The sequence below is a fragment of the Drosophila obscura genome, unplaced genomic scaffold, assembly GCF_018151105.1.
Source record: "Drosophila obscura isolate BZ-5 IFL unplaced genomic scaffold, ASM1815110v1 contig_1, whole genome shotgun sequence".
Classification (NCBI taxonomy): Eukaryota; Metazoa; Arthropoda; class Insecta; order Diptera; family Drosophilidae; genus Drosophila; species Drosophila obscura.
In genome coordinates this window covers 9,528,886-9,554,064 of record NW_024542679.1, presented here as the reverse complement: position 1 = coordinate 9,554,064, position 25,179 = coordinate 9,528,886, and the positions used below count along the sequence as shown (strand labels likewise).

General features: G+C 41.9%; 6 protein-coding genes across 8 annotated transcripts; 3 read left to right on the top strand and 3 right to left on the bottom strand.

Moving 5' to 3' along the window:
* Window positions 1-589: 589 nt before the first annotated feature.
* Window positions 590-5,713, bottom strand: LOC111077655 (calcium channel flower). Of its 2 annotated transcripts, none has more exons than XM_022372012.2 (5): window positions 5,554-5,701; window positions 5,221-5,341; window positions 3,332-3,539; window positions 3,156-3,263; window positions 590-865 (listed from the first exon to the last, which is right to left on the bottom strand). In XM_022372012.2, the coding sequence occupies exons 1-5, from the start codon at window positions 5,554-5,556 to the stop codon at window positions 712-714; spliced, it is 594 nt and encodes a 197-aa protein (XP_022227704.1). In that variant the 5' UTR covers window positions 5,557-5,701; the 3' UTR covers window positions 590-711. The 2 variants fall into 2 exon arrangements, with proteins under 2 accessions (XP_022227704.1, XP_022227705.1); XM_022372013.2 differs by lacking the exon at window positions 590-865 and adding an exon at window positions 1,942-2,933 and having other exon boundaries at window positions 5,554-5,713.
* A 437-nt stretch (window positions 5,714-6,150) lies between these two features.
* On the top strand, window positions 6,151-7,729 carry LOC111077653 (zinc finger protein 436). Its single transcript, XM_022372010.2, has 2 exons — window positions 6,151-6,346; window positions 6,417-7,729. Exons 1-2 carry the CDS (start codon window positions 6,221-6,223, stop codon window positions 7,467-7,469), a joined length of 1,179 nt encoding a protein of 392 aa, XP_022227702.2. The 5' UTR covers window positions 6,151-6,220; the 3' UTR covers window positions 7,470-7,729.
* Window positions 7,730-8,075: 346 nt separating this feature from the next.
* Window positions 8,076-14,542, bottom strand: LOC111077652. The gene is made up of 5 exons (XM_041595049.1): window positions 13,686-14,542; window positions 12,068-12,888; window positions 11,779-11,997; window positions 10,909-11,712; window positions 8,076-10,842 (listed from the first exon to the last, which is right to left on the bottom strand). The coding sequence occupies exons 1-5, from the start codon at window positions 13,819-13,821 to the stop codon at window positions 10,198-10,200; spliced, it is 2,625 nt and encodes an 874-aa protein (XP_041450983.1). The 5' UTR covers window positions 13,822-14,542; the 3' UTR covers window positions 8,076-10,197.
* Window positions 14,543-14,905: 363 nt separating this feature from the next.
* Window positions 14,906-18,030, top strand: LOC111077651 (kelch-like protein diablo). Of its 2 annotated transcripts, XM_022372007.2 has the most exons (7): window positions 14,906-15,108; window positions 15,305-15,841; window positions 15,908-16,201; window positions 16,266-16,957; window positions 17,043-17,232; window positions 17,313-17,500; window positions 17,690-18,030. In XM_022372007.2, the coding sequence occupies exons 2-7, from the start codon at window positions 15,362-15,364 to the stop codon at window positions 17,712-17,714; spliced, it is 1,869 nt and encodes a 622-aa protein (XP_022227699.2). In that variant the 5' UTR covers window positions 14,906-15,108; window positions 15,305-15,361; the 3' UTR covers window positions 17,715-18,030. The 2 variants fall into 2 exon arrangements, with proteins under 2 accessions (XP_022227699.2, XP_022227698.2); XM_022372006.2 differs by having other exon boundaries at window positions 17,313-18,030.
* Window positions 18,031-19,231: 1,201 nt separating this feature from the next.
* LOC111077654 (CDAN1-interacting nuclease 1) lies at window positions 19,232-21,006 on the top strand. Its single transcript, XM_022372011.2, has 3 exons — window positions 19,232-19,670; window positions 19,736-20,224; window positions 20,282-21,006. The coding sequence occupies exons 1-3, from the start codon at window positions 19,435-19,437 to the stop codon at window positions 20,538-20,540; spliced, it is 984 nt and encodes a 327-aa protein (XP_022227703.2). The 5' UTR covers window positions 19,232-19,434; the 3' UTR covers window positions 20,541-21,006.
* Window positions 21,007-21,259: 253 nt separating this feature from the next.
* On the bottom strand, window positions 21,260-22,251 carry LOC111077657 (zinc finger protein 706-like). The gene is made up of 3 exons (XM_022372015.2): window positions 22,075-22,251; window positions 21,523-21,672; window positions 21,260-21,448 (listed from the first exon to the last, which is right to left on the bottom strand). Exons 2-3 carry the CDS (start codon window positions 21,664-21,666, stop codon window positions 21,359-21,361), a joined length of 234 nt encoding a protein of 77 aa, XP_022227707.1. The 5' UTR covers window positions 21,667-21,672; window positions 22,075-22,251; the 3' UTR covers window positions 21,260-21,358.
* Between the last annotated feature and the right edge of the window lie 2,928 nt (window positions 22,252-25,179).

Genomic DNA, 25,179 nt, shown 5'->3' with positions numbered 1-25,179 from the left:
AAATCTATATGTTTTCGGGGGCTATTAGAATGCCCTTTAATGGTTTTCGGAAATAAAAACCAGATTCTGGTTTGTATAATTTATTTTATTTAACATAATTTAAAGTATGTATAATTCAATTTTAATATGGTTCACATACAATATTTATAGTTTGATTTTGCATTAATTTAAACATTTTAGTATTATGCATTTAAATATATTTTAAGGTATATATTTAAACTATGACTAAACATAAATTTTACACGATTCTCTTTCCACACGCCTACCACCTCGCTAGTGATGTCGCTCAGTAATTTATTTCTGCAATTTCTACTAAGTTGAAAACAATAATTTTGGAATGATACGACACAGGCAACACAATAAATAGATAGGACACCGAAATACGAGAAATACTTTCAAATAACACAAATACATTCATACATTTAATGCAAAATAGTTTACACATCTGATCTGATACATCTTGAATTGCTCTAGAATGAGAGATCAGAGCTAATTGATCTGATTAACATATAGTATGTGTGTTTCTCTTATTTTTGTTTGGACGTGTGTTAGTCATTGAATAATTGGGAATTGCACTTGATTATGTAAATTGCCTGCTGATGTTCTCTTTTGTAGTAGTTTTGCCCCCTCAAATGTTGCGCGTTTTGAGTCTTGTTTTCTCACGGCACACCCCCAGCTCCTCGCAATCCGCTTTCCTATCCGCTGTTACAATCACACATTGCTGTCCGTTCCAACGGCACCGGTGAAGGAGAAGGGCTGGGCATTGTTCACAATCCCCGCCCTATCGTTGGTGGTCGACGCGGCTGTGCCATTGCCTCCATAACCAGTTTGTTGTGCAGCTGCCCGCATATCCTCGGCGGATGCTCTGTAGTAAGTAGAGAAAAAGGGTTTAATAATTGTTGAAATAAATATGTTGAATACTAAAATTATAAATAGAGAAATTAAATAGTATTTATGTGCTCAGCTAGGGATTTGTGTGTGTGTGTCTTTGTGCCTACATAGAGAAACCAAAAAGTATCAATTTCAAAGTTCGGGTACTACAGGAATTACAACTAATTCAGTTACAATTTGTCGCAAATCAACTCAAAATGTACATAAAATAATTGGATACTGAACTACATTCAAAAGTTTTTGCAATTCTACACACTTAAAAACAAATATAGTGCGTTTTCGGACATCCAGACAGTTGCAAGATCTAAGGGAATATCACATTTTAAGTGGGTTCTTCGATGCAACTGTCTCAGTGTCAGTGAAACGCACTTGGTATATTGATTACATTCATAGAAGCTAATACAAATTTATTTGCCTTTTGTTGTTTCTTGGAGGCAGCAAAGTGTTAAACGAGTTGTTTGCTGTTGTGGGCTATCGCCGTTGCAGTTGCTGTAGACCAGTCGATGTTGTAATTAGCTTTGACTGCTCTTGGACTGCTCATGGACAGTTTTGGATGTGGTGCGTTTAAAATCTTAAGTCTGATACTTAATTCGGGCGCAAAAAAAAAGAATTTACATTACATATTTAATTTTTAGTGTTGCCGCTCATCGACTTAACAAATTTATTCAACTTTTACGATTAGTTCAGGTGAGATTTCTCTGTTTGGTTTGCTTGCGAAGGCTCTATTATTAACAAGTTCTGGCAAGTATTTTTTGAACGTTTTTTCATACTTAAAAAACTTAAAAAAATTATGATAAAATAAATATATAAATTAAATGTATAGATTTTGGAATGGAATGCATCTTGAAAGGAATTGTGCCCACAGGGCTACAATAAACAACAACAGAGTGAGAACTCTAACAGACTTGGAAAAACGAATTAATTAATTAAAAATTATGAATGCAAAATGAATTTAATTTACAACATTTAAAAAACACAAACACGGTACTTGTGTGTATATGTATATATATATATATTGTATATTTGTATATTTTAATATGTCTAATGCTTGATTATGTTCAATTTCAATTCGTGGACTATCTTGTGAGCAAAATCAATTCTCAAATAACGTTAACATTTTTTGTTTTATTTTATGGTTTACACTCAAGCAAAGCATATCGTGTTAATACTTCTTCTGAGTTGTACATATTGCTCTATAGGTTGTTCTTTCTTGATTCTCACTTTTTTATAGTATTATTTATATATTTGTTTTGTTGTGTGTAATTATGTATTTAAGCTGTGTGTACATGTGTGTGTGTGTGTGTGGAAGCTTGTGGTTTCTGTTTAAATAAGTTTTTTATTGTTATTGTTTATGTTTGCATTCGGGTTAGCTTTCAATATAGTTTCTCACTAAAAATATATTCTTGCTGCAGTTTCGACATATGCATGTATGTTTGTATGTATCAATGTATGTATCTCTTCAGTATTTGCTCTATGTACTATATAATATATTTAACTGTAGTTTTTAACAACACCAACCGTTCGACGAAAGACATTTAAAAATGGAAATACGAATTACATGCACAAAAGGGACAAAGACAATGGGGCCAAAATGACGAAAATGCATTTGGCCCCAAAAAACACTTTGGTTATTAACAAACGTATGTTTTCAAGCAACAACAATTACATATGAGAATTTCGTTTCATTTCATTTCATTTAATTTCTTTTGTATTTGGTGGGGTGTTCTTCTGTATTCTATATTCTCAGATGCCCTATAACGCTGCTTCTCAATCAATTTCTGTTGGCGTTTTTCTGCGCTTCTAGTGGAGTGCATTGGAGTGGAGTGTGTGTAGATGTGTGGCTGTGTGTCTGTCTTGTGGAGTGTCTTGTGGTTTGGCAGTTACTAATTTCGCAATTAGGCATTTATGTGGGACGCCAGACATCGGGATCTTCCATGAGTGTGATATGCTGATCGCCGCCCATTTGCATTTGGCCTCCCGCCTGACCGCCGGCCATCTGTGTGGGCGATGTGGCGGCAGCGGCCATATCCTCACGCGAAGCTCTACATAGCATTTCGTGTATCGTAATTGTATTGGTTTATTTTTTTTTTTTAGTTTTGTGTTAAATTTAAGCATTATCACAGTGGTAAGCACATTGAAGGAAAATAGAGAAAACATTGGTTTCGATTAGCAAAAATGCACTTGGCCAAGTTCTAACTAAGTTCCCGCTCTAACTTAGAAGCTAAACAGATCCAGCAGAACCCCTCTGGATCCTCAATACTCACTTCTTGCCTAACGCCATCATGGCGTACACGGCGCCGGTTGCAAAGATGAGGCCACTGCCGAATAAGCTGGCCAGTCCGAAGCACATGAAGATTGGCGGAACGGCCAAGCTATACGGGCAGATACATCCCAGTTAGATAAACGAGCTCTTTAGTTTTATATTCGATTTGATACTCACGCGCAATAGAGCCCGGCCCGGAAGTACATGGGCTTGGCATCCACCTTATCCGCAATGCCGTTCACCTGCTCGATGCACACAAAGCAGCAGGGCGCCTCCAGGACCATGACTATAAAGCCGGCTATCATCTGGATAATGCCCGCCACCAGGCAGGAGACACTGAGTGTGATGATTGAGAGCACATTCCAGAGCCCAAAGAGTATGGCAACTAAAAGAAAAGACCACGTTAATAAAAGCTACTATCAAATCAAATAAAAATATATACAAATAATTAAAAGGCGTTTCCCAACTCTTCTATAAATTTATGCACAGATATGCACACATTTTAATCGCAAACGCCCACTAAATATATGGCCTCATTATCTTACCGAATCACTTCACAAAACGAAGCCCATTTGAAAACGAAATCTAATCAACATCGCTGACTCATTCGGTGTGCCAATTTTTCGCTTTTATTTATAATAAAAGTATAGCAACAACAATAAACCAGACCAGCCACAGAAGCGTGACAATTTAGTGAACACAGTGGGTCGAATTGTCAGTTGCGACTTGAGAGTAGAGAGTACGGGTAATATGTTCCCATTTCAGTGCTTTAAGCTCTAGTTTTAGAAATGATAACGGAATGAGACCTAAAACAAATTACATTCAAATATTTTATCAGCTGGCGTTTTTGATAAAAACTAAGTAAACAAGACACAAGCAAACAGCTCTGCTCTCTATGCGATAAATGCCTAGAAGAATATTGCGAAAGATCTTCTTTTTTGTTTTTGGCGTAGGGCAGCGGAGTGTAGTATAATATTATTCAGCATTTCCTCGGGCTTCTTTAGCTTATCTCAACAAAATATTTCTACTAGAATTTCATGATCTTTAGTCTACTGCTCTTCTCCCTTATTCTCTCTTTTCCCAGTTTCGTTTTACTTTAAAGCGAAACGCGATCGCAGCTTTGAGGTTACTGCGGTTCATAAAGCTCGTCAAAACAGACTCAACGGAGTCGATGTGCTGTGTGTTGTACGAACCGGCACAAAAGACATTTATTAATTATAGACTTTTGGTTTTAATTTACAATAAAACGAAAAGCAAAACTGGTTTATGGATGGAGAAGCCGCATGAATGAATATGTCTATTTTTCTCCTTAAATTTGTCTGAGTGTCCCGATAAAGTCCCTCAAATCGCCGAAACTCATACATATCTCAAAATCCCACTGCAGTGGTAGATATCATTGAGAAAAAAAGAAAAGTTCAATGTCATTGCAGAGAGAGAGAGAGGTTAAAGCATAGCGCGTAACAAAGAAAAAATGCAATCAGGCGTAATCAAGTGAAAGCAGAGAGCGAAAATACGGAAGAGAGGAGCTCTCCCTCGCCCGCTTCCGCACTGCACTGCACTGCACTGTAGTGCTGATAATAAAAACAGCATGCAAAATTACTGCTTGATGGGCATTCTCTTTAGCATATGTAGAATATTGGTAATAAAATGGAAAAGGAAGCAAAAAATAACGAATTAAAGCGCCAAACTTGACACAGAAAAAGCTCCTTTTGTCTCCTTCTCACTCTTCCACACCCACACCCTACATGCATACATATGTATCTATACAAATTTCTGTATCCTTTTGTTACGTTTCCTACTACTGCTTCTTCTGCTTCTTATTTTCACTGTTATGCTGCCGTGCTGTTGGTTGTTGTTGCTTTCTTTCTTCCTTTATCAATGTCAGAGCGTGCGTATTGTGGGAGGCGATACACACACACACCCACAGGGACACACACATATGGAAAACGTAACAGCAACAACAAAAGGTACACAAAAATCGATGCCCAATATTTATGGGGCACATAATCTTACATGAATTGGTGGGTCTAGAGTTAAATTCAATGTTTTCCTTGGATAAAACTTACAAAAGGCGGCCACAATGCCCAGCAATCGACTGCCATATTTGAGATACCAAGGCTGCTCCGGTCCCACAGGATCCTGTTGATTTGGACGCGCCAGCAGCCCCGTGATTTTTTCCGCAAACGACTGTGATGCACATTTAAAAAATATAAGATGCAATTAAGATAATTGGAAAAAATCGAAGCAGCACAATTTATATTGTGACGCGGCGGCAGCTTCTTTACCACGCACACACGCGCCAACACCACACGTACACAACACACACGAAAACACAGGTGAAGCGCAATATTCACTTCGTCAGCAAGAACGAAAACTGTTTGACACAATCATTTACATACCATTTTCTGTTTTGCTCTAAATTACACTTAAACTAGCTGGACAAGTATTTATTTTATACACTTTTTCACGTCTCAGAGGGACAGAATTTGTTGTACTTTGCGTTCTAGTTAGAGCTGGCAGAGCGTCGATATCACCAAGTGTTGCGATTTCTGACATCGATTTTTCGTGCAACTAACCATCGATGTTTTCCGAGCTTAAAACAGCTCGAACAAGAAGCGCAGCAGGTACTAAGTGGAGATATTTAAATAAAACTGTGTGTTTCAATTAGTGTCATGCATATCAACGATGAAGTTGATGAATCTTTGTTTAAAAAAAAACTATGCTATCTTTAAAACCAATCGAAAAATCGTTTGTAGTCATCGATGTTTGGCAAGCTTAGTTCTGGTGCAAGCGACTAAATTTCCCGCGGAACGAATGAAAACGGCTAGTCACCGGAAAACTGAGATTCAAACGCATTCTTTTAGCTTGGTTAAGCTTGCAGACACCAATTGGAAGGATTTGGTATAGAGTTTCAAGAACGGAAGTCCTTGTCGATATTTACCAAACAAAATTGTGAAAAATTATCGATAGTGGACATGATTTCATCGATTGTTTGTCGATTGTTGCTGCGATTTTGGTGCTGCGTATTTTTCTCTTTTCTGTAAAATAATTTCAAAAAACAAATTTATGGACGACGAACGTTTGTGCCAGTTGTGCCAAGACAACCTGGCGGTTGGTATCAAGCTCGAAACTGAAGTGATCGAAAACTCAAAGGATCTGCTCGAAAAGCTGGTTGTGTGGTACAATATTGATGTAAGCACCTTCACATTGCCGTACATACATACACACATGTATATGTCACATTCTGGAAATTCTTTCATAGCCTTGTATACTGGAGAAAAAGTCGTGCCTCTGTCAGCCCTGCTTAGATCAGGTGCTCAGCATTAGCACAACCATCCGGGCTTGGACCGCCGCTCAGCCAAAGACGGACTTAAATGAATCCTCTGACTCTACAATTAAGGAGGAAAGCCCCCTGGAAATAGATGGCTGGGAGAACATTGAATTAATGCCCGAACAGACTATGGCTCTGCCCTCTGGACGTGATGAAGAGGAGGAGCTTGCGGCAGTCGTACCAAAAAAGGATGCCACCGTTAAGCCATCCCGTGAAAACTTCGCCATCGCAGTACGACACGATGGCCTTATATTGGCCAAATTGTACAGGGACAATACCACGGCGACCAAGATTATCTGCACCTGTTGCAACATCGAGTTGACTGTCATTTCCCACATACGCACGCACAGCTTAATGCTTCGTCCGGATCCCCACTACATTTGTCGTCGGTGTAACAAAACATTTACCAGTCCAACGGGGCTACAGCAACACGAGCAGGCCGAGGGCCACAACGTCATCTGGTGTCGTTCAAAGGGCTTTGACTTCCGTTGTGTGGAATGCGGCAAAGTCTTCGATCGCTACCATGGGGTCACACGACACGCATCTTTTATGCACATCCCCAGTAGATTTTACTGCACCTTTTCCAAGTGTTCGTACACCTTCGATAAGCGGGGCGACCTGGATATTCATTTGAAATCGCACGAAGTGCCGGTATATCACGCCTCACCATTGTTCATGTGCCATGTAGCCCATTGTGGGCAGTCGTACTATCTGGAAACTCACTACGTCAAGCACATGAAGACCTTTCACGGAATAAACGTATACTCCAAAGCCGGCTGCGACAAAGCTCTCAGCAATGCCAACCAAGCTCACTACTCAAATAATCACTCCAGAGATCGCAATGGAAACAATCTTTCTCATCAGGGTGAGTTTCTGTCGATGGAGACGTCACTACCGCGTAAACGGAGATTCTCATATTCTCCGCCCAACGACAATAATGCGGGCAAATTCATAAGCCTACCAAAGCAGTTAACATTGAAATGAAAATGTTTAAGAGTCGAGTGTACAATACTCAGTCCTGTACAATGTACATATCATCACCCGTAATTTAGTTGGAAAAAATAAAGAAAAATTATATGTCGACGATGATTTGAAATCGAAAACATCGATGGTCGCCACAGAAAACCAAATGAACTAGTTCACCAGAACTGTAAATAGCTACTAACTAATCACACGTATAAGTACGTTCGATAAAATATAATTTAAGCTGCGGAAGAAGAACAATAAAAGAGCGATAATTAAAACTTGATACATCAATTTATTGCCGGATTTATTAAAGGGGGGGAGGGAAAATATCGGAAATATATTTTGCCACAAATAAGTTATTTGATTTTGATAATCTTTACGTTACAATTTTTCATGATTGGAGATTTAAGTTGGGTTTTATCTTTTCTTGTTTTTGGTATAAAGTCAACAAATTGTGTGTTTTTGATATTGTATGATTTATAAGGAAGTGCTAGCACCAGAATAGATTTGTATTTAACTGATGAGTTATTCTTCACGGTGATTGCCTTCACCGAGTTCCAGTTTCTTCTGCCAATCTATTTGGGTCTGGAGTCTAGGACGCACCTTAAGTTCTCGTTTTGGACGTGTTGTTTTTCGTTTTGTCGGATTTTTGTCGGTCTAAAATGCTTAACAATGTCAGCTCAGAGTGAGGCGAGTCCTAGATTTTGTTTAGACCTAATGGTGGCGTCCAACACCACTCGCTTTAATGAACTCGCGTTTATCCAGGATCCCATTCATGATGGTCACATATTGCCATGGGTATGGTATGGTTGGTTGTTCACAAATAAATGAAAACGAACATCAACTTTAGTATTGTTTTGAAGCTCAAAATGTAAACATAAAATGTACAAATTAATATGGCTTTTCAAAAAGCTTTAAAGGTCAAAATTTTAGAAATTTATAAGCAAATGCAAACATTGTTTTGGTTGAAGTTACAGAATTATCAAGCGAATTATAAGCAAAAGGCCATCTTAAGGGAATGTTTTTCTAGCTTTTCGGGTTCTTGTGTTGTTGTTATTTGGAGTGAGGACCGTGTGGAGACGGAGACTCTGCTTAGTGACTTAGTCTAAAGATTGGACACATTGGAGACTATGCTTGGTGGAGAGAGAACGAACCCCGTTGGACATGCTTCGGGCATGCTTATGAATTATAGGAAACTTGGCTTTGACAGTGAAACGTGAACGAAGTCTACGGATACATTATTATCAAAAGGCTTAACACATTTCTTGAAGGTTTCGTTTCTGCTGTTTCCCCTCCTCTATCACTTACGCACTAGTGGCTCACAAAAATATAGCTACATCCTCTTCTGCTTTACAAATCGTTTAAATAATTTTTTAACCTTGCTGCCTATATAATTTTTAATCATTCAAATTTAAACTAATTTAAATTCGTTAAATGTTTGTCATTCATCATCATCATCCATTCGCAGCATTCCCCACAAAACATTTGAGTTGTGTTTTTTTTTTTGTTGTTGTGTATTTTATTGGCGCTCCTTTTGCCATGCCTGAAGATATGCCTAATAATTGCCACTCATTGTGGGTCACTCAATCGCCTGCCTGTGTTTGTTTTCGTCTCTCGATTTTAAAGGGGAGCAATTTTGATTGATTTGTTTAAAAATGTTCTCACGTTTCGCTTATAAAAGTTTGTTGTTTTGTTGTTGCACGTAGTAGCTAGCCGTTTTGTTTAGTTAAGATCACAATTGTGCTAAGAAATACGATATCACAATTTAATTATTTACATTGTTATTATTTGTATTCTTCTCTACACATCTCTCTCTTAGGTGGGGGCGGGGGGGCGGGCAGTAAGTATAGCGGCCCAGAAATTCCAATTATTTGTAATTGTTCTTGCCCGCAAACACGGTTTGCCCCCACATCATTTAATCCATCCCGTATCCAGGTCTAAGTCTCTAAAGGACTTCAATAAGAATACTTGCACAGCAAACTGGGGGCGGGGGGCGGCTGTAAACCATTCGGTGTTAGGGTGTGTGTGTTTTTGGGCGTATTAAAGCTACGCTTTAGTTAAGTTTAGTTTTGTTGATTTTGTCTAAAAATACGTTTGAACGGCGCACACGGCTCGAAGTAGGGGCTTGGTTCACGCACACAATAAACGTTTGGCTGTTTCTAAGGACTCTTAACAATATTCATAATAATTAGTAATTGTATTGTACTTCAATCTCAATGTCGGTCTCTTTTTTGTGTCCTTGTCCATAGAAAAATAAGCGCTACGTTACGTATGTGTGTGCGTGTGTGTGTGCTGAGCGGAAGACTCGAGTTTTTTTTTGTATGAAAATCATTTTTCATGCCTGCTGTACCCTCTATACATATAATGTATGTAGAATATATATGTACATATTTATATATGTGGAAAAGTGCGATTTCTCCTGTGAGAGATCATAAAAGTTCTTGAAGCTAACACTATACATAGTCTCCAAAGCCTAGGACTAGACATGATTAGTTGTCTATAGAGTTGGTTGTTGGTACGTTCTTTTAGGTTTAGTTTTTGTTTGTTTAAACAAATGTGTACTTGTTAAATGCAATTGGCATGCTTTCTTTCTTACTGGCAGGGTCTCCAAAGGGTCTCTCTCATCTCATTGCTCACAAAGCATCAACAAATATATCGTATTACATTCCCTGTAATCTGGCCTTTTGCTTGAAAATGCATTCAATCAGAAGTTTGATAGAAGGAGAAGAAAATAGTGTGAAAATGTTTAGCAAAAAACATTTGCTATCCAGTTTTTGGTGAATGTGAAATTCGTCCACGAATTAAAGTTGGGCGTAAAGTCCATTGGCCCTAAAGCAGGCGTGCCCACGCCTACCTGAACCTGACTCGGCTGCTGCTGCTGCTGCTGAAGTTGTTGAAGTTGCAGCTGCTGCGACGGCTGCTGAGATTGGGCTCTCTTCAGTACCCTCAAATTAGTGCCCGAGGGCATGCGCTGCAGCTGGTTCTGCTGCTGCTGCTGCTGCTGTGATGGGGATCCTAAGGTTGGGGATCCCACAAAGTTTAGCGAAACCGATGCTGGCCGTGGTCGTGGCTGTTCCGCTTTTGGTGTCTTTTGCTGAGCTGCCGCCGCAGCCGATAGCATGGCTATCAAATCCATGCCCGTTGTGGGCTGTTGCTGTTGTTGTTGTTGCTGTTGCTGTACCATGTTCTTCTTGGCCAGCAGCTGTGGTTGTTGTTGTTGTTGCTGTTGCTGCTGCTGATGATTTACTTGCTTCTCACCTTGCGACACTTTGGGGCGCAAGCCTTGCAACAGTTGTTGTTGGTGCTGTTGTGCCTGGTGCTGCTTCTGCAACTTGGCTGCCCTAAGTAGCTGCTGCTTCTCCTTGCGTATCAAATCAAAGGAGCTGACCACCTGAATGGAATGGATATTGCAAATGGTTTAGCCAGGAGAATACAAGGAAATACTAGCGGAAATTACCTTCTCACTGCCATTAAAGCCCTGCTGCTGCTGTTGCTGCTGTGCATCATTTTGACTTTGGCTATGGAACAGTTGACGCTTTGATGATATAGCTGCTCCTCCAGCACCACCACCTACTCCTCCTCCTCCTCCTCCTGCCCCGGGAGTTGCGGCTGGCGTAGTGTTTGTGGCCGTTGATAGTGGCGTTGTTTGATTGCTGCCCGCAGCCCCGTTTTGCTTATTGCGTTTGTTGCTATTGCATATGTTCATGGTGCCCGTGGTGGTGGTGGTGGCCGATGCACAAGCCACCGGCCCAGAACCGGCTACCGGTTTTCCATTGAGATTATTTAACTTGACACCATCCAAATCCCCCATTGACTTGTGTCGCTGACGTTGCGAGGCAGCAGCATCCTTCTTGCAGCTGCTGCTCCCACCATTGCCATTCCCATTCACATTCAGATTGGTTGGCGAGGCCGCTTTGGGACTCTGCTGACCAGAGCATTTGCGTCGACGGGGCCCGATGCCCGCCTGACGTTCGCTCACCCACTTCTTGAGGCGCTTAACAAAGGGTATAATCATAAAGAAGGAATTGGCATTCTTGCCCAGTTTGGCTTTCGATATGGCATCATTCTTGTTGACCGGCAGATCGTTAATACGGAACCAGTCACAACACTTGATCTCGTTGCGTGTGCGCGGTGCGAACTGCGTGTCCATCGGTATATTCCGCACGACATACAGCCGCGTATATTGATAGTTGATAAAAGCCTCAATATAATCATTGGCATCGATACTGTCGGTGATGTCGAACCCAGTCTCCTCATAAACCTAACAACAAAGTAACAGAAAATAAATGAAAACTCCTTGGTCAATGCCAGCCAGCCAGGGACTCACCTCTCTTGTGGCACAATGGGCTGGATCCTCGTTTTCATTGATTTTCCCCTTGGGAAAGCCCCACGAGTTGCGTGCAAAATAGGACTGCACTAGCAAGCAATGATTGTGATCCTCAGAGACCAAAATGGCACCATATGTGGGCACCGACATCTTGTAGTTCTTCCAATCTTGCAGTATTTGCTCCACAGTGCCAAAATGTTTGTTCAGGAAGGGAATGTGCTGTGGCAACACATACAAAATTCCACATTAGAGAGTTACTGGAGAAAGGGGGAGAACAGACAACACTTACTTGGAACAATTGCATGGCAAACTGTTTGATGCCCACCGCTGGCAGCTTGCGCTGCACAATCGCTGGCACACCATCTTCATTTAATTCTGGGGCACAAAAGAAGTCCAGATAGAACCAGTGGGCCAATTCGATTTGAAAGCATATTCTTATTAGATTGTTTAGCTCCATGTCCGGTACATTGATTATAAATCTACTGGCCAGATCATCAAGTATATCGGACGGAATTTTCGATTTCTCTGGCAATTTAATGCTGGACGCCTTTACGGTTGCTGTGCTTCCCGATCCTGTTGCTGTTCCTTGGGTCTTCCTGCTGCTGCTGACGCTAGTGCTGGTCCCGGCCACAAGTACATCTTCGGAGGAGGAGCTGCCATAGGAGGAGTTCGTTGATGTCGATGAATGTGTGGATGATATGGATGAATTTAGGCGTTGCTTCTGCGCGCTACTTTGTTGCTGCTGTTGTTTCTGCTGCTGTTGCTGCTGCTGTTGTTGCTGCTGATGCTGTTGCTGCTGCTGTTGCTGCTGCTGGTGCTGCAGATGTGCATACTGAGACTGCTGCTGATGCTGTTGCTGCTGGTTCTGCCTTTTCTTCTCAATGGTTATGGGGGCTGTGGACTGTGTTTTGGTGAAAACAGCACCATTTTTAAGCAATTGATTTAATACATCAGTCTCAGCTTGAAAAGCGAGGTTTCGTCGTTGTTGTTCATTTAGCTTTATGCCACCAGCCCCGCTATTGCTGCCGCTGTTGCTATTATTATTATTATTATTGTTGATATTCAGCACTTTCTGAAGCGTCAGCGAAGCTAAGAGCGCCAGATTGTTGACTTGAAAATAAAAGAAAAAAAGAAAACAGAAACTCTAGAGATAAGCAAAGGGCAAACGCAAACAAATACTGATGATACGATAGCCCCCACCCCGGGGGATATTTTATTATCATAGTCTACAAAGCCCCCTATATTAACAGGTTGTTCTCAAGTTTTGGCAAACTGTATAAAAGTGTTATCTATCTGAGAGCAGCATGTAATGTTAATTAATACTGAGGCTGCTATTTGTGCTAGGGGTAGACAAGTACCGATTAAATATATATCCTAAAACGACCTTTAAACTGTGTGCTGCCATGCTGTCTATCCACTCGTAAATGTGTATGTGGCGATTGGAGCACCTTGGCAAACTGCTGACTAAGCGCCTGGGCAATGATCTGCGCCAGCGTAAATTGCGCAACAACATTCAGAAAAAAAAAAAACTATTACTATTTGTATTGTTATTGTTGTTGTCGCTACACTCCGTTGGCCTCTAAAAGAATTGAAAGAAATATGGTATGGCTGTGTGGCTCGGTTCAGCGACCTCCTCCTCCTCTAAAAGTGTTGCAACTTGCCAAGCGACTGCGCTGCGGTGCACATTGCACACATACAATTACATAGAATGTACTACTGCATACATGCATGGAAAACTACTGGCAGGCAGAGAGAGAGAGATAGAGAGTTGTGGCGAGAGAGGAGTGATGTGTACACAGAGGGGGGGGACAGAATAATTGTATAATCTATACAATGTTTTGCTTATTTATTTTGATGATGACTTTGTTGTGAATCTATTTTGGGACATTTTCGCTTATCAATCTTACCATTATCGTTTTCCTTGCTGCTACTGTCTCTGCTGGTTCGGCTCTCGCTCTCGTAAGCGTAAGTGGACGAGGTAGAGGCTGAGACGGCAGCGACGGCTGCAGCGGCTGCGTTGCTAATCAATGGTGCGATTTCCATAATATTTCGATATCAAACTGATGCGCTGTGTTTGTTTATGTAATACACGTTTGTTGAATTTTCGGGTGGCTGTCTTTTGCGCAAAATATTTCTTATTTGTTTGTTTGTTTGTTAATTCACATTTGCGTTTCTCCCCTTCTCAGTCTCTCTCAAGCACGCTGTACGTGTGCAAATGTGATTGTGTGTGTGTGTTAGTGTGGTTTTGTCACGTACTTTTACAACAGATTTGTTTTTGTAATAAATATGGCTGCCAAGTTTTGAAAATTTCTGCAGTCTTTAGCTTTTGTCGCACAAATTTCAATTTCCCATGCAATTTTTGTATCCTGCTAATGATTCTTTTACATTCTTTTGCTATTGTTCTATTGTTTTGTGTTTTTGTTGTTGTTGTTCGCTCAACATTTTCTGCATTTGTTAGTTTTGTTGTTGTATTGTGGAGAGCCATCCACAAATAAAAGTCCGCTCCACTTCAGGCGAATGAAAAAAAACTCGTTCGCACGCACACAGTCACACCTTTGGTTTTTTCACGTACTTTCTACTTGGTGTCGCATTAGGTTTTCTTATTCAATTCAAAGATTATTGTGTGCAATGGCGACCTGTATTGCTCTTCTTTACACTGCACTTGGTAACTATTTTGCACTATTTTATAGGGTTTTTATTTTTACAACTTTTGGAAAATCGCTTCCTCGTCAGCGTCGCGTAGGGATGTTAAAACATTGATATACCAATCTATCGATACATGTTGTTGTTGATATGATCAACATCGATATTTTTGTAGCGGAAGTGAAATTCGGCGGTTACAAATATTTTGAGAATATCTAAAATCAGAGGCGAGATTTCGTGATTTTTGTTTTAAATCATATTTTAAATGATTTCTCCACCCTTTTTCATAACTATAACTTTGATGTGTTTAAAAAATTGTGCCATCACATAAATATAAAGAGTAATTTATTTAACAACGAGCAAAGTTCGAGACGAACAATAGTATTAAGGATACATACTCTTGCAAGTGTCACTATACTATCGATAGAATATGCGATGGATACGATGTAATTGTGGATATAAATATTCGATATAAGTCATCGATACGGAGAATTACATAGCTACTTAGTTTCGATTTTTCCAGACCCAAATAATTTTTCTGTTTGCTAAAATAATACGCGCTTCTGTGCAACGAAAATTTTACAAATGTGGTCGCTTTAAGCAAGCAGCAAAATTGCATTTTCGAAATTTTCCGCCTGCAGCTGGCCCTGGACGTGCTTTGTATCCGTGGAGAACAGAGAAGCAAAGGTATTGGGACATCGCCAACGCCATGTGTGTGTGTACATGAGCGCCAGTGCCTGTGCCTGTGTGTGTGTGTTTATGTGTTACATTGTGTGTTTGTGTATGTGGGCGGTGGGGCACCAAGGCTGGGCAAAAAAGGCGCTGGAAAAACTATTATTGCTCCAAATTCAAGCAAATTTTCACGATTTTCTCGAATCCACAGATAGACGCCGTGTGGGGTTGGGTTGCTTCCGCCCCGCTGCGCTTAGCGGCGAACAGAATGGGCGACCTTCCGGGCTCCACGGGCGGAGGAAGTGGCCCAGCTGCAGTCGGAAATGCAAGTGGAAATGCTAACTCTGCAGGCAACACAGGCCTTGGTGTGGCCGGCACCACGGGCGTGGACCGTCCACCATCTCCGGCCCGCCTCTCCCACACATCCGAGAAGCATCCAAAGGTGACGCTGACCGAGCTGAATATGTTGCGGCGCCATCGCGAGCTCTGCGACGTTGTGCTCAATGTGGGCGGACGCAAGATCTTCGCCCATCGGGTCATACTCTCCGCCTGCAGCTCCTACTTCTGTGCAATGTTCACGGGCGAGCTGGAGGAGTCACGCCAAACAGAGGTCACCATACGCGACATCGACGAGAACGCCATGGAGCTGCTCATCGACTTTTGCTACACAGCCCACATCATTGTCGAGGAGTCCAACGTGCAGACTCTGCTGCCAGCCGCCTGCCTGCTTCAGCTTGTCGAGATCCAGGTTCGATTCACGATTGCTTTGCACATTCTGCGCTCTCCATTGAGTTTTGTTATCTTTTATTGCTAGGACATTTGCTGCGAGTTCCTCAAGCGCCAACTGGACCCGACCAACTGCCTGGGCATCCGGGCCTTTGCCGACACACACTCCTGCCGCGAGCTGCTTCGCATTGCCGACAAATTTACACAGCACAACTTCCAGGAGGTGATGGAGAGCGAGGAGTTCTTGCTGCTGCCCGTTGGCCAGCTGGTGGACATCATCTGCAGCGACGAGCTTAACGTCCGCTCCGAGGAGCAGGTCTTCAATGCGGTCATGTCCTGGCTGAAGTACAATGTGGCCGAGAGGCGCCAACATTTGGCCCAGGTTAGTTATCCCTCGATCTCCTGCATGTAACGTTCTAATGCCTCTGTGCTTCCATCTCTTAAAGGTACTGCAACACGTCCGTCTGCCTCTACTCTCTCCCAAGTTCCTGGTGGGCACTGTGGGCTCCGATCTGCTGGTCCGCAGCGACGAGGCTTGCCGGGATCTGGTGGATGAGGCCAAGAACTATCTGCTGCTGCCACAGGAGCGCCCTCTGATGCAGGGACCACGCACCCGACCCCGCAAGCCGACACGTCGCGGCGAGGTTCTCTTTGCCGTGGGTGGCTGGTGCTCCGGCGATGCTATTGCCTCAGTGGAGCGCTTCGATCCGCAGACCAACGACTGGAAAATGGTTGCACCCATGAGCAAGCGACGCTGCGGTGTGGGCGTGGCCGTCCTCAATGATCTGCTCTACGCTGTGGGTGGCCACGATGGTCAGAGCTACCTGAACAGCATCGAGCGCTACGATCCACAGACGAACCAATGGTCCTGTGATGTGGCACCCACCACCTCGTGCCGCACCAGTGTAGGCGTGGCCGTGCTAGATGGTTTCTTGTATGCGGTGGGTGGCCAGGACGGGGTCCAGTGCCTGAATCACGTGGAGCGCTACGATCCCAAGGAGAACAAATGGTCCAAGGTGGCCCCAATGACCACACGACGTCTAGGCGTCGCTGTGGCCGTCCTGGGCGGTTTTCTCTATGCGATTGGTGGCTCCGATGGCCAATGTCCATTGAATACAGTGGAGCGCTATGATCCTAGGTGAGTGCCTTAGTAACTTTCTCCACTGGATCCCTGAATCCTGAATCCCTGGATCAATGTTAAATTTCTGTGTGTGTTTTTGCAGGCAAAACAAATGGGTGGCCGTCAGTCCCATGTCGACGCGTCGCAAGCACCTGGGCTGTGCGGTGTTCAACAACTACATCTATGCCGTGGGCGGGCGAGATGATTGCATGGAGCTCTCGTCCGCTGAGCGCTACAATCCATTGACCAACACCTGGAGCCCCATTGTGGCCATGACCTCACGACGCAGCGGGGTGAGTGATGGAAACCCTCCATCCTAGAGCCTAAATTTAACTTAAATTTGTGTTTCGTGTTTCGTGTGTGCGTGTTTCAGGTCGGCCTGGCCGTGGTGAACGGACAACTGTACGCGGTGGGCGGCTTTGATGGCTCCGCCTATTTGAAGACCATCGAGGTGTACGATCCGGAGACGAATCAATGGCGTCTCTGTGGCTGCATGAACTACCGCCGCCTGGGCGGTGGCGTGGGCGTGATGCGTGCACCTCAGACTGAGAACTATATGTGGTGCGAAAACAGTTTTAAGCAGCAGCAACAGCAGCAGCAGCATACAAATAATCCCCCATCCCAATTAACATCGTAACTTGCTCGTTCCTTTCATTGATCATTCATCAAATGTTGTTGTTTGTTGTCTTTTGTCTTCTTCTTCTTTCCCCCCCTGCTTCCACACATGCTAACAAATGCGGGAAAACGCAGGATACGCAAGGATTCGGTTGTCTGATGGGAGAAGCATCCGCCGTCGTTGACGTTGCCCTCGCAAACGTTGCCGCCGCCGCATTTCTACTAACAATTGAAGCCAAATTTAAAAACCCCACACAAACCACACCACACTACACCACACCCATCCTCCCCACACCCAATCCATTGTTTAGCAGATTGTCTCTGAATGTACTATGTGTTAATTGTTTATGTGGTTAGATGAGCCTAAGCCTAGACTTCCTCCCCCATCCCCCCCCAGAATAGTATAAGAGTTATATAAGAGCCCCAACAGCCACCATCACCCAACCACATTCACTCCTGTACGTAATTAAATTATTGTAACTAATGATACACAAGTACACATATAGATGGTAAGCAGCTATTGATATTGATATTGATAGACAACTCGAAATCGTAATATTTAGAATGTTGCTGGTTGAAATTTCATGGAAATTGCTAGCCCCATGCCCCATGCCCCATGCCTTCTCTCGAAAACAAAGTTAAAACAAAACAAAACAAACGAAAATCAAATACTAAATTCAGTTAGTTATTAATTGAAAATCAATGAGCTCTAAAGTCAAGTAACAAATTGGTATTAACATAATTTAGTATTAAGCAAATTATTCAACGCCCTCCGGCCCTGTTTCGTATTATTTATTATTATTATTATTTTTACCCCCCGTCCCCCCCATCATCTACTTGAAATCGATCAATAGAAAAGTTCTTTAATAATTATATTATGAAGGGATTTCAAGTAGTCAAAAAGTATATATAAAATAAAATAAAATAAAGCCAGCTTCTCAAGCTTAAAAATAAATGAAAAAAACAAAAACAAAAACAAAATACAGTTGCAATGAACAAAAGTCTAAAGATAGCCCAAGAAACATTTCAATAGTAAAATTAAAGTTTAAAGTCTACGCCTAGTTCTAAGCCTACAAATTTTAATATTGTTAATCGTAGATTGAATGCCGATGAAACCCCTTGGCTGACGCAGCGTTGATCGAGTTTTAGAGTTTTATTGTTAAACCAAGTTTGACGACCTGCTGGCCGGCTGATGGAACGAACCAACTCGAAATTATTCGGTGGCAACCTCTTTTTTTTTTTGTTATATAAATTGAACTTTTATTTTATTTATTTACAAATTGATTATTTATTGTACGCTTTTGCATCTCATTGTATTGTATTGTATGTATGTATTTAGTTTTATTTTATTACTGTGCACCTTTGTCATTAATTTATACCTGTTGTTGAGCCGAAAGCCGAGAGCAAATCATATGGAACTTTGCTTCCAGATGACGAATAAGAATAGCATTTACAAAACGAAAACGAACCTTAATTATATGGTAGGATTAAGAAAAAACAAAAATAAACAAACACCCACACACCAAGCAAAGATTAAACAATAGAAATTACATTAAATGGAATACAAAATATAACGCAAAGATTAGCACAGTGTTCTAAATGTGAAAAGTTCATGATCAATGGAAACCGTACTAAGCGTAGGGAAATATATAATATTAAAATATATCTATACTAAATCAAAACATGACATTTCATTTCACTCGAAAAATTATTTCACGATTCAAATTTGAATTCGATTATTTTCAGTCCTTTTCAGTCGGGGCGCCACTAGCGACAGTGAAGCGAAGCTCTGCATTGATATCGATATACCCCCAGCTGTTCATTCTGGCGCTTGTTTACTATTTCTAATTTTTACAAAAAATATAAGTTGGGCCGTAGAAATGGCCGTGGCGGCGGATAAAAAGAGAATCCTGAGCAGCGTGAAATACGCGCAGATCTGTCAGTTTGTCCACGGGTTCCATGGACTGGCCATCGACTGTGAATTTGAATTAAGGACTCGCTTCTCTCCGGATGTGGATCCGATGGCCCTGACGTGCATTTTGCAGTCGGAGCTGTTCAACAGGTCGCGCGGCCAGCACTGGCGGCACGACCAGCGGGCAAAGAAGCTACTAAAGACGTAGGCGAATCCCCAGTCCAGTCTATTATCATTTGGTGGTTTAATCTATCGCATTTAATTTACAGATATGAGGAGCAAGCTCATCTGTACCACGACAATGCTCTGATCATACGCATGGCCTGTGCCGAGGGCGCCAATCCAGTGGCTCTGTGCCGCATCCTGCTGCAGGAGAAATACGATCTAAGGCAAAGGCCGCAGGTCTCCCGCCTGCTCAAGTATCCGCATTTGATCAGCGATCCCCGGCTGGCGGCCAATGTGCAGCAGTGTATGTACAGCGACAACCAAGAGGGACCCATCACAGATCTGCGTCGGCGCATAATTGGCGAGGAATACGAGCTGAAGCTGAAGCACCTGGCCAAGGAGGCCGGCATACACTTCTACGATGAGCACGACCTGCGCCGCATGGGCTACGACAAGACGCCCGACATCAAAATGATACTGCCATTCCTCTACAAGGGCACCGTTGTCAATTGGATCGAGAGCAAGGCCAATTTCGGCGATACCAAGAGCCACAAGTGGAACATTCATCAACAGTTGCAGAGCTATTGCAATCGGTATGTGGTTTATCTTTAGCTTGGTTCCTCCTACCTCACGCCGCTCATTCTCCTTAGCTTCGGCCCTGGCATCATCATATACTGGTTCGGCTATCAGGAGGAGACTCCTACGCTTCCAGACAACAATATAGGCATCACTGTACTGACGGACTTTCCAGCTAAAGAGGATTTGGTCTTCATGCTGCTACCGGAGGGACAAACCACAGCCAAAGAATCCATCGCCCCAAGTCCAGCTACTGTAGAAGCAGATCCGCATGCATCTGCGGCTCGGGAACAGTCTACGACAATCGCGAAAGGAGTTCCAAGCCCTTCATGAGGGGTAGGAATTGATTGATTGTCTTAAATAGTAGTGAGTAGTGAGCAGGCAAAGGTTATGATCTGCTGTTGTTTTGTCTTCTAGTTTTTTTTCTTTGTGTCAATTTTGTTTTAAATGCAAACGGAACAGTTTCAAATTTTTGGAAATAGCTTCAAGTTGGAATCAAGACGAATGCATTGCATTTAAGCTGTAATTTAAGTTTTAAATGTAGCTGTAAGGCCAACGCATGACATGACAATTGCTGCCAGCAGCAAAACTAATTTAGGTATATGTAATTTTTTTTAACAATTTTCTTTTTTATTATGTACTGATAAATTCTCATTTATACACGATTAAATTTACTCAATTTTTTATGGTACAAAAACTCATTGATTTCTCCTCGTTTCTGTCATTGTTTTTGATTTGTATAAACGTAAATCCCAAAAAGGTGGCAGAGCTGAGCAGAGTAATAATTATTGTTCTTAGAAAAAGAGAGGGGTGCTAAAAATTACAAATAAAAACAAAATCATAAATTATTCTATGTGCTTGGTTGTTGGTTTGTCTTGGTTTGTATAGTTTATGGGCCATTCGTTTAAACAATTGCATGCGCGCCTGTCTCGTGGCAATCTCCAATTCTAATTTAAAGAAATATCTAAACCAAAATCAAAATGTTAGCAGTTTGTATACAAAAAATTCAGCTGCGTTTCCTGCATTGGCAATAAGTCGTCTCCCAACAGCAGTTCTGGTTGATGATGTAAATTTATTGTTGCAAAGATTTCGTACTGGTAGGCAACTCGTCGATTCAGTTTCCGTTGATATTGGTGTCGTTTCGCGTCGTCTCAGACATCCTTCAGCTCCTCGGGCATGTCGTTCTTGGGATGCTTGTTCTCAAAGTGCTGTTTGTACGTCTTGGGATCGGGCATTTGCGACTGCAACGGACGCACACATAGATTAGATTGTGTCCGACAGTGACAGTGGCTCGGAATCGACTCGGAACACTTACCTTGCAGACGGCGCACACATGGACGAGCGCCTTTTGGGCCGCCTTCTTTTGGTCGGTGGCACTGTGGCCCTGTTGCTTCTTCATCTTGGCCTGCTTGTCGGCCGCCTTCGCCTGTGACTGGATCTTCTGATGTCCGCGTGCCATTGTGTGCTGCCAAATGATAATCAAAGTACACAATTATTCATTTATCAATTAATGCGCTGACTTGGCAACAAGCGACTGGCAGGCCGCCTCTTGCTTTTTGTTTGTTGTTGCGCTTAGGCGGGATTTACAACAAAGGCGGCAAACGGCAGCAGCTGCAGAAGCGCAGCATTGGCAACACTGAACTTTCTCTTTCTCGCCGAGCCAGCAACCCGACTGCTGGGGTTCACAATAAACGCGTTTATCTATCTACATCTAATGATCGTAAATAAAATTTTGCCGTGACACGAGTACCGTACCGCCACCGCCACTGATGCCGTTCCACCCCCGTCGCTCGGCAGACAAACGGTTTCCATGCTTGGCAAAATGAAAAATGTGGCCACCCGTTCTCTTTGGGGACATCTTCCTTACCTAATTTCTGTGTGTTTGGGTTTGGTTGTGTATGCGAAATGCAATTGCGCAGACTTTGGTTGTAGGTTACGTTGATTTTACGATAATTTTTCCACGTTTTAATGCCGAAATTTGTTGACGTTTTTTAACTGCGAAATTTTTAATAATAATTTGGAAGCAGTGTGACCGCGGCCAGAAACGATGTATCGATATGTGCGAGACACTATCGATTTTGCTGCCACTGTCTAGTATTCATAGAGATGAGTAATTGGTAGCGTGATTGAATTTGTATTTGTATTTTTCTCAAAGAGAGTAATTGGCCAAAAGAAAACTTTCAAGCCAAGAAACTAAGTTGATATGTTATATACACAATTACATTCGATGTGTTTTAACGACGCGAGATTAAAAGTCTAATTTAGCGTCTCTTACTAATTTCACGAGTTCCCTCATATGTATGTAGAAGGATATTTGCTTTAAACAAATCGTGCGTAGAGTTGTAATACTTAAATATTTTAAATTTACGTTTATTGGGATACCCATATGACCTGGCATCCAGTAGATGTCTACAGAGATTTATTCTGGCCATACCAGTAAGTTGTGAATATTTGCCACTGGATAGGCATCTGATTCTGAATTTTTATACCCGTACTCAAAAAAGAGTTAAGGGGTATATTAGATTTGTGGTAAAAGTGGATGTGTGCAACGCAGAGAGGAAACGTTTCGACCCCATAAAGTATATATTCTTGATCAGCATCAATAGCCGAGTCTGTATAGCCATGTCCGTCTGTCCGTCCGTCTGTCCGTCTTGATGAGCGCCTGGATCTAGACTGGCTAGAGAAACCAAATTTGGTTTCCAGACTCATGTGATATCACACTGCTAAGTGTATTCAAATCGCCCCGCCCCCTTCCGCCCACACAAAGGACGAAAATCTGTGGCAGGCACAGTTTTAAAGATACGATAAAACTAAAAACGCAGTATCGTAGAAAATGCCAATACTACCAGATTGCCGAATCTGAATCAGATCGGATCATAATTATAGCCAGAATGAAGAAATTAATTTTCAGTTGCTTCCCCTCCCCCTCCGCCGGACAACGCATCTCATTTTCCTTCTCGCCGCACATTCTGCCGCGTTCAGTGCGCGGCAACCCTAGGAGGAGATGTAGAATCTAATTTGAACATGTAAAATCTACATGTTAGATGTATAATATACATTGTATATGTAGATGTAGATATCATATGTAGCAAAAAAAAAATGTAAAATTTTTTTTTTCTAAAATTCTTAAAAATCATAAGCTCAAAAATGTATATACTGACTGAGTACGGGTATAAGTAGAGTCGCGTCCCCAGAAGCGACTCACACGTTCCTTCTCGTTTTTTAACATACATATATATAGCTGCTAAACTATCCGTAAATATAGCTTCTTTAGTTAGTCTTAATTGCTTGGCAATTGATTTGATCTGATTTAAATCTATAAGTCTTTTTTTTCTGTTTAGCCTAGTACTCAGATCGAACGAGAAGGAACGTGTGAGTCGCTTCTGGGGACGCGACTCTACTTATACCCGTACTCAGTCAGCATATACATTTTTAAGCATATAATTATTTGAACTTAAAAAAAAAGAAATTTTACATTTTTTTGCTACATCTGTTATCTACATCTACATATACTATTTATATTATACATCTAACATGTATATTTACATGTACCATTTAGATTCTACATCTCCATCGCGCACGAAAGGTGTGCGAGCGAGAAGGAAAATGAGTTGTGTTATTGTGTTCAGGAGGGGGCAGGGGAAGGAACAGAAAATTAATTTCTTCATTCTGGCTATAATTATGATCCGATCTAGTTCAGATTTGGCAATCTGGTGATATGGGCATTCTCTACGATACTGCGTTTTTAGTTTTATCGTATCTTTAAAATTGTGCCTGCCACAGATTTTCGTTCTTTGTGGGGGCGGGGGGGGGGGTAACACTTGTAGCAGGTGATATCACTGCTGGAAACCAAATTTGGTTTCGCTAGCCTTAAGCTTTGGATCCAGGCGCTCATCGAGACGGACAGACGGACAGACGGACGACGGACAGGACGACGGACATGGCTATATCGACTCGGCTATTGATGCTGTCAGAATATATATACTTTATGGGGTCGATTTTCCTTCTCTGCGTTACACATCCACTTTTACTAATACCCCTTAACTCTTTTTTGAGTACGGGTATAATAACTCTTTTTTGAGTACGGGTATAAAAAGAACACCTAGCGAACAGAATCAGTATGTAGCTCGTTAACAGTGGCACATTTTAATGGAGACCCCGTTAAGTTTTAACATTACAAATGAGTGAAAATGTATTTTTATTAGCGCGCGCAATAAAACAAAAACTGAGTTTGTTTCAAAAAATTTCTCAAAACCTGGACCGAACCACTAACCACTACACATTATACCATACCATATACCATATATGGTTAGTGGCCGAACGCTTCCAGACGAGTTTCTTCTATATTTACAATAAATTTGGGCCTATCATCTTGTTGGAGATTGAATTGGGACCTCCTGGAGAGTACGTCATAAAATTATGGTATAAACATAACATCGCCGTATAACTAATCATCTGAATAAACTGTTTACTCGCATTCGCATTATTTGTAATTTCGGGGGTTATTACACGACGTTCGACTTGAAGTTGAACTTTTGATTGCGCCGCAAGGATAAGGGTATAAGGTGTGACGTATGACGTGTGACGTATGAGGTCCTTACGAGGCCCTTAAAAAAAGTTTGGCCGTCTTAATACTGCGGCCATACCTTGCCATGACCCAGTCGAAAGAGAGCACTCAAAACGCTCTCCGGACTCATTTCTGCGTATAAATTGTGAGTCCCAGAAATATACCGTAAATATACCGCACATATACTGACAAAATGCGTTGATATACTTCGATTTTGATATTCCGTTTAATATTACTAGCTAGTTGGCCTTTCTCAGCCCTAAACAAATAATTTTATCCGATTCCTCAATGAATTTTGTTTAGGATTGGCTAGTTTTCAGAACTATTTGTAATGGGATTGTTTAGATAATAGGGTTCAAACAAAAACGGCCAAAGCATAAAACGTAAATGTTCGAAGCAGACCCG

Bases quoted from the DNA above. Each gene is read 5' to 3' on its own strand.
- LOC111077655 (XM_022372012.2), bottom strand. The intron at 3,540-5,220 runs GTAAGTTTTATC...CTTTTCTTTTAG, and splicing joins GGGCATTGTGGCCGCCTTTT to TTGCCATACTCTTTGGGCTC. The intron at 3,264-3,331 runs GTGAGTATCAAA...CTGCCCGTATAG, and splicing joins CGGGCCGGGCTCTATTGCGC to CTTGGCCGTTCCGCCAATCT.
- LOC111077653 (XM_022372010.2), top strand. From the start codon at position 6,221: ATGGACGACGAACGTTTGTGCCAGTTGTGCCAAGACAACCTGGCGGTT. The intron at 6,347-6,416 runs GTAAGCACCTTC...ATTCTTTCATAG, and splicing joins TTGTGTGGTACAATATTGAT to CCTTGTATACTGGAGAAAAA.
- LOC111077652 (XM_041595049.1), bottom strand. From the start codon at position 13,821: ATGGAAATCGCACCATTGATTAGCAACGCAGCCGCTGCAGCCGTCGCT. The intron at 11,998-12,067 runs GTAAGTGTTGTC...GTGTTGCCACAG, and splicing joins TTGCCATGCAATTGTTCCAA to CACATTCCCTTCCTGAACAA. The intron at 11,713-11,778 runs GTGAGTCCCTGG...CTTTGTTGTTAG, and splicing joins CCCATTGTGCCACAAGAGAG to GTTTATGAGGAGACTGGGTT.
- LOC111077651 (XM_022372006.2), top strand. From the start codon at position 15,362: ATGGGCGACCTTCCGGGCTCCACGGGCGGAGGAAGTGGCCCAGCTGCA. The intron at 15,842-15,907 runs GTTCGATTCACG...TTTTATTGCTAG, and splicing joins TTCAGCTTGTCGAGATCCAG to GACATTTGCTGCGAGTTCCT. The intron at 17,233-17,312 runs GTGAGTGATGGA...TGCGTGTTTCAG, and splicing joins TGACCTCACGACGCAGCGGG to GTCGGCCTGGCCGTGGTGAA.
- LOC111077654 (XM_022372011.2), top strand. From the start codon at position 19,435: ATGGCCGTGGCGGCGGATAAAAAGAGAATCCTGAGCAGCGTGAAATAC. The intron at 19,671-19,735 runs GTAGGCGAATCC...TTTAATTTACAG, and splicing joins GCAAAGAAGCTACTAAAGAC to ATATGAGGAGCAAGCTCATC. The intron at 20,225-20,281 runs GTATGTGGTTTA...CATTCTCCTTAG, and splicing joins TTGCAGAGCTATTGCAATCG to CTTCGGCCCTGGCATCATCA.
- LOC111077657 (XM_022372015.2), bottom strand. From the start codon at position 21,666: ATGGCACGCGGACATCAGAAGATCCAGTCACAGGCGAAGGCGGCCGAC. The intron at 21,449-21,522 runs GTAAGTGTTCCG...CGTCCGTTGCAG, and splicing joins ATGTGTGCGCCGTCTGCAAG to TCGCAAATGCCCGATCCCAA.